This window comes from Gymnogyps californianus, chromosome 7 (genome assembly GCF_018139145.2).
Source record: "Gymnogyps californianus isolate 813 chromosome 7, ASM1813914v2, whole genome shotgun sequence".
Classification (NCBI taxonomy): domain Eukaryota; kingdom Metazoa; phylum Chordata; class Aves; order Accipitriformes; family Cathartidae; genus Gymnogyps; species Gymnogyps californianus.
Window position 1 is genome coordinate 27,747,945 of NC_059477.1, and position 21,335 is coordinate 27,769,279.

Sequence of the window (21,335 nt, forward strand, 5' to 3'; positions counted from 1 at the left end):
TGATTACTTAATTTCATCTTTTTGCAAATAAATCAGAAAGTAAATTTACAGTATGATAAAGAGGATTAGCCAAGTTTACCTGAAAGTATAAATTTCTTCCAGCCCTCCTTCTTCGTCCAAAGTATGCATCAGTTTCCTCACCACATCAATGCCTTCCTTCTGTTGCTCAGTTAAACTCTTTCTTGGAAAAGAGTTTCTGTGCACATGAGAACGTATACTGGCACTTGTATCTCCACCTCCATCACCAACATCCACTGGAAATGGCAGACTAAGAACACAAGCAGAAGCACTTAGTTTGACTTTCTTAACTAAATAACCAAACAAAAACAAAACACAAATTGTATCAGGATCAACAACTTCTATCTAGCTGCAGCCAGACGTATAAAGAGCCACATGGCTTGCGAAACAACATGAAGTAGTATTTCAGGTCTACTTGGCATTGGTAACATCTTGACCAGAGTGCTGCACCAGTTCCGGGCATCATACATCAATAAAGATGTCCACATACAGGAAGGGATTAGGGAGTAAAGACAATGCTGATTAGAAAACAAGATGTATGAAAAAAGATTGAACAAAATAAAGCCCATAGAGAAGGGAGTCAGAGGGCAAGACAGTCTTAAATATAAAAGGCTGTTGCAGAGAGGAAGGGAACAATTGGTTCTTCATATTCAGCCTGCACTCAAATCACATCATGGAGTCAGGTCAGGTATGCAAAAACCTGATAAAGGCATTTCAAACCATAGTCTCTAAAACCAACTGCCTGAGGAGATGGAATAGTCTCCATCACTGGAAATCTTTATGAAAAATTAGACAAACACCGCTCAGCAATGACAAACATACAACTGACCCAGTCTGAACTAGACGATTGCTCTAGATGACTCGTTAAAGGCCATTCCAGGCCTGTGATTCTGTATCGGCTCCAAATGCCAGGAAACGGGACTTTATCTGCAGTGGGGCTTTTAGGTATTTCTGGAATAAATGTTACTCTTTGAGACTTTAATAGCTTACAACACTAGATGAATTTCTGACTGAAGATGACACGTTTTCCTGCACTTCAAGAATCAGATTTAAAAATTTAGCCAGGGGTTATAAATAAAATGATTTTGCTGCTCTTAAAAATATAACAGAGTTAACTAAGTATAATAACCACAGAAAAGAGATGTGTAAGATCCTCTACTCTGTGCCCCTGACAATGCCTGCAGATTTTTCAAACCTTTAATCTGATCCAATTTTGAATGAACCACATGATAACCTTTTACCACATTTCCACAAAGTAAAAGAATTTTAGCATGGTATTATGTTTTCAAAAAAGCAGCCTACAGATCTCTACCTTACTTTCACCTCATTAGTCCTCACTAAACTTATCTGTGGAGCAACATACAATAAGCAGAGTTAACAATATGCACAACGATGTCACATACAGCAGAATTAAAGATCAAACATCAGCAAAGTGTTTGGTACCTTTTTAGGAATCAGCACCCACTGACAAATAGAGAAATTGTATTTTAAAGCTGTTACAAGAGCAAAAAGCTTCAAATCTCTGATACATAAAAGTTAGACTACTTTCATTATACAGTGCTTAGAGATTCCTGTGATGAGAACTGTATAATACCCAAAGCTACACAGTGCTCAGCATGGCCTTCGCACTTGATAACAGGGAGGAAAACCAACTATCTGCCACAAGTTACAACCTAATCAATAAACAGGGCATAAGAGACGGAAGCATGGGTTACAACAAAAGGACAAGGCTTAGCAAGAAATTATTTTTAAATCAGTATCCTGAGCATTTTACATTTGTACATGTATTTCTCAAAGCATCATTTGCTCATGCGGCTGGCAGACAGGGTGTAAATCTGCAGCTAATGCTTTAACAGCAACGTTTCCCTAGTGCTTCTATTAGCCACAGGGCTTTTCCTTTGCTACGTTACAGACAGAGAAAATGTAAAGATGTATCAGAAATCTCACAGAATAAAACTGCAATGTTAACTTGTGGTGGTAGCATCTGTGCTAGTCTGCACAGCAAACTACAGGTATGGAAACAAGGTAGCAGGGGCTAAATACCAGGTCTCTGAAAGATGTAGTCTGGCTGGCAGCATGTACTCAGGTTCATGGTGTTGTGTCTCCACTGCCTCCAGTGCCAAAAATAGCTCAAATAAGCTAGAAGGGGCATGTCAATGTATGTTGCCAGCATATCATCTTTTACTGTGTAGACAGAACCTGAGAGTAGTCTGATATTTTTACATTCAGCCTCTCCCAAGCACAGGCAAAAAAGAATTTTTTTGTGGAGGATCAGACCATGATTTTCAGTCACACTTTCCTACCTAAGCCCTCTGTTATCTTGCAGGTGGGTCCGCAAATGGCTTTAATAAATTTATCAAGTTCGCAACATTGCTCCTTACAGAATGCTGGATCTAGGCAAAAGTAAATATTAAAATGGTCAGAAGTAAAACTGCAGCTTTGACTGTCTCCTGTGAAATTATTTGTTATAAACAGCAAACATTAGCATTCACACAAAGTTTTGCTTTTAAATAAACTCCTACTAGAAGGCCTATAGCTTCCTACGTTACCGTCATGTGCAACAACTAGATCTCAGCACCACCATTGATTCTTCAGATCAATGCCTATACCAACACAGCCAAGGGATTCCTGTCATAACACTTAAGACATTGCTCCCATTTTCCACTTCCATTTTCCAAGCCCATCACTGTGAATATAACCCTTCTCCTCAGACTTGCTCTTCTACTGACACCAGAATCAGGCCATAAATGTCTGCAACAGTACCTCATTATTTCTTCCTAGTAACTCCGTTACCTAAAAGGATCTAGGCTGTTGCTGTGACAAAACCACTATTTCTGAGGCTATTTCTGGCTCGTTGTTTCCCACTTCTCTGCTTATATAGATCTTTTGTCTCCCATTTTAGACTTTGGCTCTAAGCTATAAGCTTAACTAGAGAAGAAGTCATCATCCTAACATGTATTTGCACATCACTTAATCAAGGGGACTTGTCTCATGGCATTGTGTAATTGCTAGAAGTACTTATAACAATCATATTACATACTGGTACACCTCTATAGAAACAATACATCAGCAGATCACTAGCTCCTTCAAGATTGTTATTAAGAAAGAATAATAATTTCCCTTTACAAAAAAAGGCACAGTTTATAACAGCCACTTCCATACTTACAAAAACTGAAGTGAAATTCCTGTTTTCTTCAAGTTAGCAATGATAATTTCCAGCTGATCCTCACTGACAGGACTACTAAGGTCTGTAAACAGTTCAATGTGTCTCTTCTCGTATTTCTTTCCTCTTAAAATACAAAAAGAACATTTACATATATCGGAAATATTATCTATAAGGCCTTTTTCTAATTCTTTCCTTACAAAATTGAAGCTTTACCAAAGTAATATACATGTGAAAAAAAAAATAAGCAAACAGACCTACTTGGTAGAAGTTATTCTATCATTGGTCATATTATTTATGGTAAGTTTTTATCTTTATATGATTTCCCCCTACTCATTCCTACTCCCTAAAATTGAGGACTCTAGCCCTGTCACTGTATAAATCACTAACTACATCTAAATGAATGGAATTCTGCCAATTTTCACCAATGTAGATAAAATGCTAATAAAATATGCTAGGTTGTTTATTGATTATACTGGATATTTCCTTTGCAGCTGTAACTCTGTCCTTGTGAAAATGGAAAATGTATTTTAAATTACTGTTGCTGGTGGGGGTTCCATTTTAGTAAGCTAATTCAGTAGATTTATTGGATAAGATGGACTTTAAAGCCTACTTAATAGGTTAAGAAGTAGTAACAATAAACATCAGAAAGTTCTGCCAGCTACAGAACAAAATTCAGTTAAACTGATATACTTTTTATCTGGATATTCAAGCATAAGGGTGATTTTCTTGAATTTTTACCCAATATTGTTTTCTCAGCTGGAGGCAAACTCCATATCAAAGGGTTTTGTGCACACGAGCAACTTACCCACAAGATAACAAAAGCAGTTGCTCTGCAGATATTCAAAGTTATACTGCCATAAATACACTGATTTTAATTCACAAGTCAGTTTTAACTGTTAAATTGATACAGCTTTCCACACCAATTAGACTTTATTCAGAAAAATACAAATTGCATCACTAATTCTAGTCTTCTGCAGTCACAATTAGATCATATAATCTTTTTAACAACATGTTCAATCTCTGTTTTGAGAGGAAGTAAGGTTATCTTCCTTTCCCTGGACCATCAGTTCACTGAGTGTTACAAACAGTCACATTCCCACTCCAAGTACATTCATTGACAACTTTGTAACACTTGTGCCAACATTTTATTTCAGCTTAAACAGTGTTTTTTCCTACTGCACATTTATCTCCCACAGCCTGCATATTTACAAATAGCCACCTTACCTCCAATAGCCTTTAATTTGCTAGGCTGAACAAACTGACCTTTCTAGTTTTGTTTTCTTTTTTCTTTGTAAGATATGCCATCAACCTTATAAATTTGGTAGCCCTTTTCTATGCATTTTAACATCTGAATTAATGTTTTTTGAAAACAGATCACAAGAAATGCGACACTAAGTGAAGTCTTTGTGCCTTGTATAACGGCATTAATATTCTCATGAATCTACTGCAAAGTTCCCAGTTGCATCAGAAAGCTCTTAGATTGTCTGGAGAAGCTAGATGTCTCCTGGGGATTCTTCAGGGACAGACTCCTGGAGTGTGGCGTTTGTTTTTAATGTGTTGGGTTTTTTTAAAAAAGCATTTTCCATATTTACACAATACTGGAAATGTAGTACTGACAAGAAATCAGATCAGCTCCAAAGTGCAAGGTCAGAATTCTGTAAAAGGCTTTGGGTTGCATACTTACATTGTTTCCTTCTGAAGCAAGTCCATACACACAATAATTGCATCCAGAACTAAGCAAATTTAAGAAAAATCTCATTTAGAACATGAATCATGTCACAAAAGTGTTTTTCCTATGAAACAATCTTCTGTTTTCACCCCCTCCCAAACACTGGCAAACATGCATTTTAGTTAACAAGTAAACAATTTTTTGAGACAAGTACTCTTCAAATATCTACTGTGCAAGAGGTTCCTATATAACTTGTCTGTTTTGTGATCTTGTCTCTTCCCCATTTATCTGATAGAACAGTAAAAAGACTGCCTCAGGGCCCAATCTTTTAACTGTCAATGAGGAGGCTCAAGTCCAATGAAAGAGCAATCTAATCTTTACAATGTTACTTTGAATCCACAAACAAAATTTACTTGCACTTTCAATACATGATACCATTTTCTCATGCAAGTTTTCCTTCAAAACATCTGCACCTGGCAATCTCTTGATAGTTTCTTCCTGATCACAGTTTTCATTGGGAACATATTTTTATCATGGCACACAAACCTGCCCACCCATCGAAGAAGGAACATGACTGCTTCTGCTAAGATGCAGCTGACTGGCTGCACACTCCTCCGAAACAGCTCTGACAGTCTGAATAGAGCTCACAACAATCATTTGGTGGCCAGAAAGAGGGAAGACAACACAGGAAGTTGAACAGTATGTAAATGAAACACACAAAGGGACACTATACAGATGGCCTTCTTTTAAAACTCTTCGCCTTATGCAACTAAAACCAGAATACATTCAAACATGAACAACATTCAAACCAACAAGTGACATTTGGCAATATTAGAAATACTTTATATAGAAATCAATCTGATAAACCTCTATTCTGCTTTGTCTGGCTTCTGGTACTTCTGCTGACATATTTCGTAAATAATATTTTTATCTGATGAAAAGCATAAACCAAGTTCTGCAGCACTACTGTTAAAAACACATGCCTTATTTGAGGCCTAAAATTATATTATTGCTATCTTTGTTCTCTTTAACTAACAGAACGCTTCATAAAACCAATGATTCCCTAAGGCCAAGTCTCCATCTGCTAGCCTAAAAGAACGTTAAAAAGCAACTAATCTGCTTTTGAACAAACTTACAACCACAAATTAGCTGAACTCTGACAGTAGTTAAAATTTCAGAGGCAAATCTGAGCCCATTTCACAACACTAACTTCCTGTCTCCTATGTAGCTGAATCAGTTCAAGAAGTGCTCTACAACGAAAGGATACAGTCTGCTTGTTCAGAGCCCGGTTTAATCACATCTTGAATGTCCTCCAGCAGATCAAAATCTGGTAGCATGAGTGACCTATGGACAGTAATGTTTTGGTATTGATCCCCACTGGCAAGGTCATTCCTAGTACCATCAGTGCCAAACAAAACTACAGCGACCTCATCTTTACTCTCAGCAAAAACCTGGAAATAGAGAAAATACAAAACAGGTATAAAAACACAGGTAGATTCATACACAACTATGTTAGGCAGACTCCAGCAAGCTGAACTAATTTTGAAACAGTGTCAAGTACAGTGGATTTACTTTTTCTTACTTTTTCAGTGCTATTCTACCAAGATGTAATCTTACAGAGAGTTCACTAATTTAGATATAATTAAACTAACACATTGACATGAGGATATCTGGGATAAAACAAATAAAAGTGGCTGACTCAGTCCTTGAAATGAGTCTTCAGTGTGGTAAATCTTAAGAATGTTGAAACATTTTAGAGAAAGAGTACTTGTTTTCCCTAAAAGTTTCTACTGCCCTGAAGAAAGAGTGACCAATCCAACTGCCACATCTCAGCTACTTAAGTACAGATGAAACAGAGCACTGTTACTCCTGCATAAAAACAGACTAATTCTTACTCATTTCTCATTTATTTCAATTATTAGTAAATGAGGAAAATATTTCACAGATGTTACTGCTTCCTCCCCCTTTTTAACAGTTTTTTTATCACATGTAAAGTCACACATACCTGTCGCTGCACAAACTTTGTCATAATCTTCTTGGCTTGTTCAAGTGAAGACTCCTCACCAGGGGCAGAACTACTCATTGTAAAGCCTACATCCAGGCACAGCACTATGGCCGCCTAGAAAGGAAAGACAATACTGAATAAGAATGCAAAAGGGCCAATATAAGCATAATTACTTAAAAGGGTACATACAAAATCTGAAAGTCAAGCTACATCACTACTGGCTTCTTTTACAGTAACTGTTAATATGAGACAATGGTGGAGGACAAAACCAGTACAACTGCACTGAACTGATAATCATTTAATCCTGTATAGGCATCTCCAGGCATCTCAGTGGAAAACACAAAAAATCCTATGTTACACAATAATCTGTCAAGAGGGGCAATTTCTATACAACTCCATGAACATATTAGGGATTTAAGGGCTCTTCTACACTAGGAAATAAAACAGAGATATTTTGGTTGACAATTACAAGCACAACACAATACAGTATATCTGCACAACACAAGGTGGAGATACAAGCTTGTTCCCTAAACTCTACAGCTACATCCACCCCTCACAGTAGCTCGTAATAGCTGTAGAGACCATTCTTTGGTCTAACCCAAGAACGGTAAGAATGACAGCACTCCTATAGCTTCCAGGGAGAGCCAGAACATTTATGCTACTGGAGGTGTCTGCAGCATGCAGCTATGCTCTTAATGCCTTAGAAGGATGAATTCCAATTTCAATTTAGGGGCTTAAATCCCACAAGCTAGCATATGTGTTTGCGTTTCTGATCATCGCTTTAACTGATCTATATATAACACTGCCCAAGTCTTCCCCTTAATTGATTTATAAACTAGTATACGAATAAAATAAAATCGCTTCTCATAATTTCTCTTGTTCAACTCTTGCTAAGTTCCTTTAAACTTCTTCCACAGACTCTACTTACCTTGATTAACCTGAGTAATTTTACCATCCAGCTGAATGAAGCTACAAGAGGAATTCAGCAGAATTATGCCCTGCATCTCCAAGGACACCAACAAAAGGCCAGCTCAAATTTATTGTCACCGATTAAACCACGGTTGTTTAAATACACATCAAAATCTTGCCTAGTGGACTGCCAGTAGCTTAAGTTACACTGCCTGCAAAAAGTTATTGTTTGCCAGAACACAGGAAAGTTAGGTATTACCTAGGTTGGAGCCAGTCACTTTGTTCCAAAATACAAAATGTATCCAATTGTCTAAGAAGTGAGGCTACCAAAAGGACGTGGGCAATAAATCAGAAGACTGTCAAGCGACATGAGATGTCTAGTCTGCTTTTGCAAAGCAAAAGAGATGAACAGAAAGAAAAGGTTGTTGGTCTAAGCTCTTTTCCGTATGGCTGTGCAAATAACTCCAAGTACCTTTCTAAACATCAACCAAAAGAACCTGATTCTTTTTATCACCCAAATAGATAATTCTTAATATCAAGTTTATAAGAATAATTTGCTCAGATTAGCTGCCTAATGCTCTGTATTAGCAGCTCTCAAACTATTTGCTTATCTTCCTTCTTTTCCCAGAATATATTGTGCACCTCCCCTGTCACTTTAACAAGCACTGGTTTAACTCCCTGCATCCTCCCAGGACAGGACAAGAGGAAGAAAGAAAGAAGGCTGAGCAACAGGGCTCCACAAGACATCCAGCAGGTTATACTCAGTCTCAGCACTCTATTCCTCGCTCTGCCTTCACTGGCGGCTTGCCTGGGAGCCAGGAATTAATGCCTCTGAGTCAGCCAGGTCTGCAGAAGCTTAGAGTGGAATAGAGGCAGTAAGTGAGCCTGCACTAGATTCTCACAAGAGCCTCGTTACTGCTCACCTGCCAGCCTGAGGAAGTACTCTACCAGCATCAGCAACTGCAGACCCTCAGCTTGTTGCTGTCCTGCCTCAAGACACACAATGGCTGGCAGCTGAATAAAATCTGTTGTCCAAAACAGGTAAATTGCTCTTCACAGCTGGCAAGATGACAGCAAAGAAACCAAACAAGTGCAGGAATGAAGAGCTGCTCTTTTGCTTAAGAAAAAATGATCGAGTGTCAAGTGCTAACATGCTTTTCTGGAAGGCAGCAACCTCCAAGCCCGGTGCCTACTCAGGTATGTGGAATCCTCCTTCAGGAAGAGGGCAGGTCTCTCTTTTGGTAATCCTCTTCTATAAGTCTCTTCATCTGTTATTAACATCTGTGCCTCTCACCTCTGAGCATCCAGTACTGCCATTTTCAGGTGCAGTGTACTAAGCGACACTTTTAAGATGCTCTGCATGTGTGCTTGTAGGACAACATTGTCACACCTGAGCTAACAACCATCTGCTTTGCTCAAGTATTGATAAGGGTGAAAACGGAACGAGCCTGCCTTTATCTCTAACCCCTCAGCGCTGAAGCTAGTTATAATAAAGCTAAGAGACATATGGCTACTGCAGCACCTTTGCCTGCAGCACAGACAAAACCTGTGTTTAACAGATACTAAACTGCCTTTATCAGAAGAGACCTTAACACAGCCTTCACCAACAGGATTCCTTAAACATACCAGACAAACAAACTGCATTTTAAACAGGGCAAAACCATTTATACTATTATTTTAGCAAGAGCAATGGCAATTACTACTGTGGTAGCTGCACCGTGCTCAAAACCACAGCTGCCCCCAAGACAGGAATACCGAAGTCCCTTTGAATTAGACAGCTTTGTACCAGCAGCACCGCGGAGGTCAGCACAGGGAGGAGTTACTCGGTTTTGCAGCCGTGGCTGTTGTGCCGTTTGCTACTAATACCGAAGTGAGCTCACTGAAGGCAAGCCGGGCTGGTTCCGCCCCACGCTGACCGCGCTACAGACAAGCCGCCTAACGGCAGTGAAGCCGGTTCCCTCAGGTGAGCACGAGCGGACCGGCCATGTTCAGCTCACAGAAAGGCACTGCCGGAACAACCCCGAGGCGCCGCCAGCAGCCCCCTCCAGCGAGCACGGGGTCCCGCAAGCACCCACCGCCACAAGCGGCCGCCCAGGGCCAAAGCTTAAACACCGCTCGCGTTACAGGCGGGCAACGGCGGCTCCGGCCCGCAGAGGAGGGAACCGTTGTCACGCGCCCCCCCGCCCCCCCCCCGGCGCTCAGCCGCGGCCGGGCCCAGGCAGGCAGCACCTCCTCCATAGCACGGCCCCCCACCCCTGAGGCACGTTCCCGCCACACCGGGCCAGGGGGAGACGGCGGACAAAGTCGGGGGGGGGGGCGGAATTGGTGCCCAAAGGCTGCCGGGATACTGGAAGACCCCCTCTCCTCACCTTGCCGCTGCGCGCCATCTCGTTCGTTCCGGGACGCGGTGCGCCGCGCTCAGTGCTCCGGCCGGCGACGCGCCCTGTCCGCTCCGCGTCCCCCCGGGAACACGGCGGCGGCGCCTCGCGTTCCGCGGGGTGGGACGGGACAGCACCACCCAGCGGCGGGCGGCGCCACGGGCGGGACCGAGACAAAGGGCGGGCGAGGGGAGAGGAAGGGCTGAGAGGACGGGAGGGGCCCGTCCCGGCACTGCCCCGTCCCTAGGCTCCAGCAGCGGGGAGGGGACGCGTTCCCCCACCGGCTGTGCGGCGGCGGAGCGGGGTGTGACGCGGCACTGTGAGGGGACACGGCCTCGACTTGAGCCGAGGCTGGTGCGGGGCGGGCCACAGGGGGTGGCCGGGCCGAGTATGGCCCGGCTGGGTGAGAGGGGAGGGAGATGTGGGGTGCCCCCCTCATCTTTCTCCTCAGGTCATCCCCCCTGCCCCCCTCAAAGTGCCACATCTCGCAGGCATGACTGTATCTGCGATTTTGGCCATAGGGTGAGCCGTACGTAGCCAAGGTCAAACCTGGTTTGGGTGGACTTAGCTCAGGTCCCTGAGGAGAGGCAGCAGCAGGGCAAGCCTCCTGTCCTCTTGTGCCTCTAAGCACCTCCTGACTCACCCCATCTGTCACCCACCCCATGGGGCCCATCTGCCCAGGGCTCTCCAGCCTCTTCTTCCCAGTGCCTGGGAGTCTCACAGAACACATCTGCTGAGGGAGCAGCCATTCCCCTTCGCCACCAGGACAGAGCTCTGGGCTGGATGGAAGTGTCTGATAAGCCGCATTGTGCCCCTGGATCACCAGTGGTGTTACCAAAAGACTTAGACAATTTGATGAAGGGCCCCATTGGCACAACACTAGCTTTCTCCCAGCATTAACAACAGAGAGAATTTCTCATCCAAATTACATCCAGGCTCTTTGATGGAACTGAAGCCTGCTGATTTTATAATAGATGCTATATCACATATATCTTGGCACCTGTTGGATATTAAATCATCACCAGAGATGTATAGAGAATGGCAAATATTTCAACACATATATTGAGTACTTCTTGTTCTGTATTGCCTTCCGTGTATCCTTTGAGAATATCATTACCAGTGTTCTTTCTGTTCTCAGTGTATCTCAAAAACCACATTATTATCTATAATTACTATCAAAACAGAGTACAAAGTGGTGATATTAGTATAGCTACAAAAGAGTACATCTCACATGAACACTTCAAAAACCTTGTACCAGAAGGCTGACCCTGCAAACACAAGTGTTTCCTTTTTATATTGAGTGATGTCTGAAGACAAAAATCCCCTTTCCCTACTCACTACATTGCCATGCTTTGGAATATTGGTAATTGAGGGATTCTCTCCTCAAAGCACTTTGCATATCAAAGGAACAGAGCAGCTTGGCAACGTGGCAAACATTTTATGGGAAACCTGTAGACAAAAAACCAGTCAGCAACTGCAAGAGAAAGCTGTGCGTTGTCTTCCTGAATATCTCCAAGGATATTTCAGATCAATCAGCCAAGGAAATCAGGTCTGCCTACTATTATTATTCCTGATGTTATCCTGGTCCCTAGGAGTGCTCAGCACAGACCAAAGCCCCTCCTTGGGCTAGCAATCAGGCAATTCCCCACCCCAACTGATTTCCGACATAGCTTGCAGTCTAGGCGTAAGACAAGAGATGTGCGTGCGCATGCACACACACAAATGGGAAGAGCAGAGAAACAAGAACTGAGCAACTTCGTCGGCAAGGGCTTTTCACACACCAGCAGAAAAGCATTTTGCCAGGCATCATAATCAATGAACATTTTATTTTTATGCCAGGGTCGGGAATTAAAACCCCAGCCCTGACTGCTGGCACAGAATATCGACACAAAACCCTTCATAGTCCTCTCCAAATCCTAGATTTGACATAAAAGCTGAATCCCAGGCTTCGGTCCAAACTCTCATAGCTAGAACAGTAATTGTAAACATTACTCAGAGAAGCCTAATTTGGGCATGAACTTGGAACCTCTGGTTTGCAGGAAGGTTGGTGTGCCCAGCCCAGGTACAGCACCCTGTTCCCTTACAAAGTCTGAGTAAAACTAAAGACACCTGTAACCATGAAACTCCATCTGTGATCTTCCTGTACATTAGCTCTCAGTCTGGCATAAACAGGGTCTTATAACTCTCTCGGCAAAATACACAAACAATAAACCCAAACATTCCCCCTTCGCACCTTCATGCTGCCAAATTTCCTCAGAGCCATTTCCACTATTCAAAGGGAAAACTGGCTAATCATATCTGAAACAAACTTTAATCCCCATTTCCTTTTCCTTCGCAAGTCTGCGCAGAGCTCCCTTATAGGTAATCATCAGATCTGATTAATCTACTCCATCTGGGGGCACTGGGGCTTTATTAGCTTGGATTAAGACTTGAAGATCTTTTCTTGTAAACGCTTGCCAAAAGATGCTTGTGATTAATTGGCCATTTCCATTTTACAGAATGTCAGTCTCTGGGTATAAATAATAAATATGTGATGTCTCAGAGGACTCAGCATCCAGGGTGATCAGCTGTAATCTCATTTGCAACAAAGTGAGTCAGACCTCAGTCCCTGTGAGGTTCTCACTCATTGCTCTGCTTACTCCTTTTTTGGTTACTTTTCTTCCCCCCAAAAACCAAAGCCTGGATTAAATAAGCACGCTCTTGGGAAGTACAATGAGGGCCCTGCCTTGTGTTTAACTTCACTCGATGCCTTTACAAGGCAGCAAGGAAAATGGCTTCCCTGTTTTATTACAAGAAGGAATGTATTATCCAGAGAGTTGCAGCTGGGACCCAGCTGCTTATGGCAGCTCTGAGCAAATGTGAATGGCTTCAATGTAAAAGTAGAAAGATGACTTGGCCTTTCTCCCTCTTGGAGCAATTGCCCACAGGGTAAAACTCTGGATAAATGCCTGGTGGAAAGAGGAATACCGTAGCCATCTGGGATCTAGTCCAATAGTTTTACTGAAATAGATACATGAAGCAGAACTTTCCACAGAAGAATTAACTTTGCAATCATTACCTATTCTTCGCTTGGTTTCATACGTAGAAGTGGGCACTAACTGCAAACTGAAGAATTATGAACTGAATTTCCTACAGAGATAAACAAAGCAGGGCAAGGACACTGTGACACCAATCAGCCTTGTATTTCTACCAGTACAAGCTTGGCTTGAAAGATGAAGTAGACAGGAAATTGGCACCCAAAGCACAGCAGAGGTTAGAAGCACATCTGTTAGCATGTTCCTGTGTTGGGCTTCATGAGGTGTGCACAGTTGTCTTCTCCCAAGAGGTCTTTCCAAACACCTGCTTGCAAGTGCATGCCAAAACTGTGGTGCAGAGCAACACTAGTATTTATTATGCCTATTTAGTGATTCCTGATGGTCCTTCCCAAGAGATGCAAGCCTAACATACAGTCTTTGCTTCGTTGCTTCTGTGGAATACGCCTGCAGGGAAAAGATCTCGAACACTGGTTTCACTCTCTAAAGCAAAAGTGGTCTTTGACTTTGAGGATCAGCTGTAAGTCCACAGGGCTTGTCCTCTGGCCGCCTATGACTCATGAACACTTGGCACATTACAAAACTATGCCTTTAATAAACTTAAAAAAAAAAAATCCTTCTGGGGACTTAACAGTTCCCATCTGCTGGTCTACCTGCTTTGTCCATTTCCGGTTTAGTTCATGCAATGGAAGGAAATGAGTCTACTAGATAACATAAGGAAGTTATTGTGATAGAAAAATTAGAAAGCTAAATAGGAAGGATTATACCACACCATCCAACCTTGCCTGAAAACACAGAAGAACAACATAGTAAGGAGAGGTAATGAGTTATAAGAGTATATTGACTCGGGGTGTGTCCTGCCAGGCACATTCTAGCTCAGGGGCTCCCAAACTGTGGCAAATGGGTAGATCATGGCTGATACACAAACTACTTCAAAGCAGCACACCCACAACTCCTAGTTGCACACCACTGGAGAGGAGACAGAGAATACTTCAGAAATGGCTCCACAAATCCTTCTGCACGGAGCTGAGAGACTCAGAGGCCCCATGTTCATAATTCCTCTTCCAAAAGACAGTGTCACTATTGCTTTTCCTCCTCACTGCCCCCCACCCCAGCTGCTGAATTTACAGCCTCCTCTTTCCCTCTAACTGGTCCCTTTCTCTTCTCCAGACTATCCAGTTAACGCACATTTCTCAGGCAGAGTAAAAGCTTCCACTGGCTGTAATACACCAGCAGAGGCCTTATTAAGTGCCAGAGAGAGGGAAAGCATGAAGTCACAAGCCAACTCTGTTTACAACCCCTTTTCCCCATGTGGTATTTACCTTTTTCACACTATCATGGAGTCACACTGAGAATCACACTCTTCTGTAGCACACACATAGTGTCCTGCAGAATTGCTGCCCATCCAGTAGTTCTCCCACCTCATGTTTGTTATTCCCAATGAACAGAACGGCACATTTGCCTAAAAAGTTGCATCCTGGGTTTTTTTCCTCTTTCAGATAATTTATGAAATTTGCGACAATCATTTTTTAGTTCTAATCTTCTCAGCCATTGTGCTTGCCATACCTCTCAGTTTGGTGTCATTTCCAGATTTCATAAGCACATTTTGTCTTCAGCCATGTCACAAAGGAATGGTGCTCAGCCTGAGATGGCCACCCCAGGAGTAACTACTAGACACAGCTCTATATATAGTGTTCTAGCTGCTTTTGCAGCTATTTTATCATACATCAAAATACACAACAGCTTCCTAGCCTGCTTATGAGAATGTTATTTAAAACAGCATCAAAACCTTATTAAAATCAAGGTAAATAATTTCTATCCAAAAAGCCTGTTTCTCTCTCACAAAAAAAAAGGTGATTTGACACCATTTGTTTTTTAAAAAAATCCTGTTTTTCCTTTTACTTATTATCTTCTAAGCACCTATAAATAGTTTCATTATTTGTTACGCTAGTTTCCAGCAACTGGAGTACAAATAGCTTATAACTCCCTGACATCTTTGCACTCCCTCATCCCTTTTTAAAAGTAGATGTTATATTTGTAATCTCACTCACCTTTTCAAGGAAAATCATTGTGGTTCCTGAGGTTGCTTTAGCTAGTTTTATAGTTGCCTTGGATGAAATTCACCTGGCTCAGCTGATTTGAAAACATCTCCACTGTTTAAGCACACTGACTTTTCCTGTTTTATGTCGCTAGTGCTAATTGTGTTGCTGCCTGATTGCAGGTGACCTTTGTAAATGGACAGTCTTCCACAGCTGTCAATTATTTAATTAGCTCAAAAGGCAGAGGCATATGCTGGGGGTCCAAAGGTTTCAGCCCAGCTGAAACCCATGTGGCTGTCAGGAGGAGTCTATACGATGGGATTTCATTTTATTTCTTTAATGTATTTTTCTTTAAGAAGTAAAGAGAACATTAAAGTTGCAAAAGTCCAGCTCCAAAATGTGAGGAAATCTGACATTAAAGTCTCTCTTACAACCTTAGCCAAGTACTTTGTGTCTGTGTATTATGATACAGGTTCAACTACAGGAGCAGGTACTTTTTTGTCCAGCAATGCCATAATCTCTTTCAACACATATTGGCATAAAATTAGGGCTGTGCACTAAAGAAGTCATATGACTCTCGCCTCATTTGTTACAAAAATTGGGAGACATAGAGTGAAAGAGGAAATTCTTATGATTATGGTAACTGAATGGCATTTTAAGAACTAAATTCTCTGGTTTTGTTCAGCAGGTTGCCTGTGTTCTGATTTACAAATCCCTTGAACCCAGGTCTCTCACCAGTAGGCACTGGTTATGTGAGTCACATTTTCTTAGCGCTCAGTTTGAGAAACAGTCAGATCTGCATAAGTGCTGAGCACTCACAGGTGTTCATGAAAGGAGCTTCACTTTCAACACAGAAAATGCCTTATGATGCTAAATGTTCTGAAAAAATCAGCTGCAAGGCACCTGAGAGGGGCACTGAGACTTCATAGTCATTTGTAGCTTTTAAAATCCTTGTGCCTTTGTTGCCACATATAAGTTTATCAGCATTTATGTCACATGCTATTTAAAAAAAAAATAGTATTTATGTGAAGTACTTACATGTTACAGTGGCATGTATTATTGAGAGATTGCTTTGCACAATATGTGCAAATGGGTTTTGGCCACACTTTGAAATATAAGGGCAAAACAAAATGCTGGATTGGCTTCTCATTAAATGCTTTCACATGCCCCACTATATAAGCCTGGCACGCCAGAGAAAGAATAGCATGAACACCTGTGATTGAAGATTGCTTCAGATTGCATACCTATATGGAATAGGGAGACATTGATTTTATATGAATATATTAAAAATTGGTGTGATGTAACTTCTTAGTATTTGCCATTGCACTTTCATGGTATGTAGACTTCTTTGGATGCATTTCTAAGCCAGAAAAAAAATACTGCAGTGGGGTTTTTTTCCCGTTTTTCAGTTCAGCCACTGGAGGGCAACATGATCCCAGTCACCTAGGTAGAGGAAGCACTGCAGCCTGCAGAATTAGGTAGCGTGCATCCAGCAAGCACCACCAAACTGCAGAGGAATTTCTGCATACAGGTATGGCAGAAATTAGACAATTAAGAAAAAATATATATATACTTTTACATTGTACTTTTTTTGGAAGGTAGATTTAAAAATTTCTTCCTACATCTAAAATCTATTAATCTGAGTTTCTGCTTAGGATGATGTTTTCATGAGTTCTAAATCTGGATTAGCCAAAGGATTTCTGAAGGAGGCGATGCGAGGCCCACTCAGCCTGGTATCACGAGAGGTGAAATATTTCCAACTGCTAAGTAACTGAAAACCTAACACATGTTTCTACTCTTGAAATAACTCTGGCAGACTTTTCTGGATTATTTGTTAAATCCGTTACAACAGATGATTTCTGTATTACATTTTAGAGGACTATCAGCAGTGTAGGGTCTTATTTTCTTTAAAATTAATAGAAATAGTTTGGCTCAACTGAACTCCAGAGCACTTGGGTTCCTGGAGAGGATGGGAGAGTTCATGTCAGATATGCTTGCTTTGGGGAAAGCAACAGCACAGCAAAAGAGTATCAAATAGTGTTTGAAAAAAGTTACAGCCGGTGTTTTAGGAAGAGGTAGTAAGTACAAAGTAGATGCCAATAAAATGAAACGGCACCTTGGAAACTGGGGGAAAATGCAGACTGCATTTTAGGACACAGCAAAACAACAACATTTTGCACAGAAGTCTTGTATTGGCTGCTACTATTTCAGCTTGGGTTATCGGAGAAGCAGAATCTCATCCATCTTGTTCTCCATATGCTCTTCGTTTCACAGTCTTTCTATCTCACCTTTCTCTGTGCAGTAAGTCTTTGTTTGCAGCCATTAGCAATCCAGCTGTGTTTTCAGCATCTCTGGAAAGCACTTTCATGCAGCGGGATTGTTCTGGATAAACTAGCTAGGATAACTCACTGTGTGAAGGATTTGCTTTGTGGATGCACAAGGATAAGCTTTTAGTATCCTCCCACCACCACCATCATGCACGTATGCATGCACACGCATGCACTGGCTAATAGTCCAATTTAATCCTCAGAGCACAGGATTTGTTCCTTATCCATCCAAGCGGCCTGTGGGAGGGGACAGGGAGAGTCTTCAGCTGCCGAACAAGGCTCTTTCTGAGCTGGGAGAGAGGATCTCATTTTAAATCCCTATTTGTTTGCCTGCACCTGGAAGCAGACTGAAATCAGACTGAAAGGATGTAAGTTGGGATCTTTAGAGAAATACCAGCCTTAATGCACTTTAAAATGGAGGATGCAACATGGAGGATGGGGCGTCATGTTTTAAAGCTTTTAATTCTTGTGAGTTCCCAGTTTGTACAGCTTTGGGGGACAAAGCAGCAGTGTGAAGGAGAAAGCTGTTATTTGAGAGGGAAGAAGAAGGGATTAAGTTTGTTTTTTATTTGCATAAATTGATGCTAACTCATGACACTAGCAGATACATGACAGTGTCAGATGTAGAGGTAAGGGAAGAATAATTTCAAGTTTTCCCTGTCAATTATTTTTTGCAGGAATTCCTTTGAGGGAAGGGAGTCATCAAGATGACAACTGCTGATTTCTGCAGGTTTTTTGTACTAGACGAGGCAGACATTCAAATTTTTATAACTTTCTATTGAAATAAATGGCAAATTTAGCCATCAAAAGAGACTTGATTTTAGGGTGGAACTGGAGCCTCAGAGCAATCCTGCTGTAATCATGGGGCTGGCTGAAGTCACCACCACCACATGAAACTTTTGCCTTAGAGCCTGTTTCAATATTAGAGTTCATCGCTTCAGCGGTGTGTAATCGCATTGTAGAGACATCAGTATTATTATCTGCTTTGAGTCACTAAAGGTAGCTCTACCAACATATATTTGGTGAGAACTGAGATGTCTTTTAGTAATGATGCTATATGTGCCCTGGGATGATACTGCTTACTGTATTAAATATTTCACTTTTTTTTTTTTTTACTACATGCAGATACTAGGCATTATTTCTGCTCTTTTCTTAAGTTACAGGGGAGCTCATTTGAATAAATTAATGAAGGTTAAAATTGCTTGTGTTTATTAATTCTGTGTGCAACTTTTACATGGTTAAAGTGTTAAGGAGAATCTCCATTATGATAGAAGGATATTCTAGTAATTGCCTGTAATTATAAGGGCGGCTCGCTACAAATATATTTAAATACATCATAGTGAAAGACATTAGAAGCTGACACTTTCATAGTTTAGGACAAGTAATGTATTTTAGAAAGAAAGACTGAATAAAAGGCATGCTCTCCTTAGGCCAACTACCCCAGGAGCCATTGGATTCATGCCCAGCATTGACACTGTAAAAGCCATTCAGTTTACTTACAATATTTGGGGTTGTTAGGATTGCAAGTGCAGGTGATTCAGATAGCCAGGCTAGAATAAATTAAGGTATATTTGTGTTATATCACAATGAGCCAGTTTGCTGTTATTTTGTAGTAGCAATAATTGATTCACTTACTGTCCTGGTTTCGGCTGGGACAGAGTTAACTCTCTTCTTAGTAGCTGGTACAGTGCTGTGTTTTGGATTTAGTGTGAGAATGATGTTGATAACACTCTGATGTTTTAGTTGTTGCTAAGTAGCGCTTATCTTAAGCCAAGGACTTTTCAGTTTCCCATGCTCTGCCAGCAAGCAGGTGTGCAAGAAGCTGGGAGGGAGCAGAGCCGGGGCAGCTGACCTGAACTAGCCAAAAAGGTATTCCATACCATGGAACGTCATGCCCAGTATATAAACTGGGGGGAGCTGGCCGGGAGGCGTGGATCGTGGTTCGGGAACTAACTGAGCATCGGTCAGCGGGTGGTGAGCAATTGCATTGTGCATCACTGTTTTTTTTTTTCTCCCCCCCCCCTTCTTTTTGTTGCATTCTTTTTCATTACTATTATTATTATATTTCATTATTACTATTGTTAGTATTATATTTTACTTTAGTTATTAAACTGTTCTTATCTTAACCCATGAGTTTTACTTTTTTTCCTTTGCTTTCCTCCTCCTCACCCCACTGGGAGGGGGAGGGGGAAGCGGCTGCGTGGTGCTTAGTTGCTCACTGGGGTTAAACCACGACACTTACCTTATCACTGTAGGAGCAGAAAGAATTTGGCGTACATATGAAGATAGTCAAAGGCACCTTGAAATATATTGGTCTTAATATACATTACTGATGGAGGAACTTGTAATAAACCAAGCCCTGAGGGAACATGTTGCCTGGGAGGTGGGTTTTTATCCTATTTGCCAGGCAGAACATACTGTCAAATTTGGTAGTTATCCTTTTTTATCTTGTGAAGTTAAATTTCCAGCTGGAAGAAATGGTTGGGAAAAGGAGCCCTAAGATAGGGAGATCACATCTGGGCAGAAACTTTTTATCTTAGAGGGCTCCAGGTCAAATTCATCCACGGCATGCCTAATTTCAATGGATGCAAACCACAAAGTATTTTAGCTGCTCTGTTTTGTGGGGAAGGTTTTATGTTTTAGCATGCTAAAAGCAAGGGCATTTTTTTAACACAGGGATAAATGTATTGTTGGCCTGACTCAGGCGTTCTCTTTATTTTAATGTGTTCTGACAGACTTCAGCTACCATGTAATGACAAGAAATTAGGAAGACTGAAAGTTAATGGAACTGGGTGACCAAGGGGAATCCACAAGAGCCCCTCAGGCCTTGTTTCTCTGGGCTGCTTGTTCACACGCAGTCACCCTTCACCTGTTTACGTGAAAGGATGCTTAGGGGGTTTTTTGAACCCCCTCGCAATTTACCCAGATCAAACACACAACCACAAGCCCTTCCTCATCATTAAGTGGCTGCCTGTTGGAAGGGAAATCATGCTTTCGTAGTTAGGACAAGCAAACATGATGTCACTTCTAATTGGCCAAATTAATTGAAAAGTTGCGTTTCCAAGTGGACTAGCCCCCTGATTTTGCTTCAACCTCTCTCTCTTTTTTGTGAGTTCCCATTTCCATACAGGGAGTAAATTTGGATGGACTGATCTACTCAGAAATGAATCCGCATTAATCTAACTGCCTCCACATCGACAAGCCTTTGGAAAGAAGCAGGAAGGGCACTGGTCCCACAGATAATTCACTACTTGGGACAAAAAGGGCTTGCATATGTTTTGAGCAAAATTGTGTCCATCACAGCGCAGGAATGTGGGCTGTGCATCCTTATTTTCTCTCTTTAACACTAGTGTAATTGCATGCTTCAGTGTGCGAGAGCAGATTGGAGTGGCTTTTCTTAACTAGTGGTTGCAGCTTCAAAAAGGTATCCATGGGGGTGCCCACATGGATCCATGGAGCAGCCCCTGCTGATAGTCTCAGAGTGAGGAATTGCAGGATCCCGGCCTCAGGATTCAAAGCACTGGCCGGAGGGATTAGGAGGGTGAATTCAAGAGACTAATTGTGGTTAAAAGCACAGTTCACACAGTGATTGTTTCAGTTCTCAAAGAAACTGAATGGGATGGGTAAGTCAGGCAGAATTAGCACTTTCTCTTTCCCTGGTGAAATACATGGTGCAGTCATACAGGTGTGTTTTGCCTGGTGCAAACATCTTCAATAGGAGTCTCTCCCACTGCTAACCATTGTCTTATAAAATGATTACCTTGTACCTCAAAGGTGAGAACTGCAAAGGCT

The 21,335-nt window shown here is 41.7% G+C and overlaps 1 protein-coding gene across 2 annotated transcripts in view; it reads right to left on the bottom strand.

The window, feature by feature from the left end:
• XRCC5 (X-ray repair cross complementing 5) overlaps positions 1-15,256 on the bottom strand; it is a 57,340-nt gene extending 42,084 nt beyond the window's left edge. The window contains exons 1-6 of one of the 2 annotated variants that reach the window (XM_050899650.1): positions 15,229-15,256; positions 6,859-6,972; positions 6,121-6,304; positions 4,869-4,917; positions 3,185-3,307; positions 80-268 (exon numbers count right to left, since the gene is read on the bottom strand). In XM_050899650.1, coding sequence (XP_050755607.1) covers positions 80-268; positions 3,185-3,307; positions 4,869-4,917; positions 6,121-6,304; positions 6,859-6,972; positions 15,229-15,246 — 677 coding nt within the window. In that variant the 5' untranslated portion in view covers positions 15,247-15,256. Of the gene's footprint in view, positions 1-79; positions 269-3,184; positions 3,308-4,868; positions 4,918-6,120; positions 6,305-6,858; positions 6,973-10,136; positions 10,155-15,228 lie in introns of those variants that run through there. The other variant, XM_050899651.1, reaches the window with a different exon arrangement.
• Positions 15,257-21,335: the final 6,079 nt, after the last annotated feature.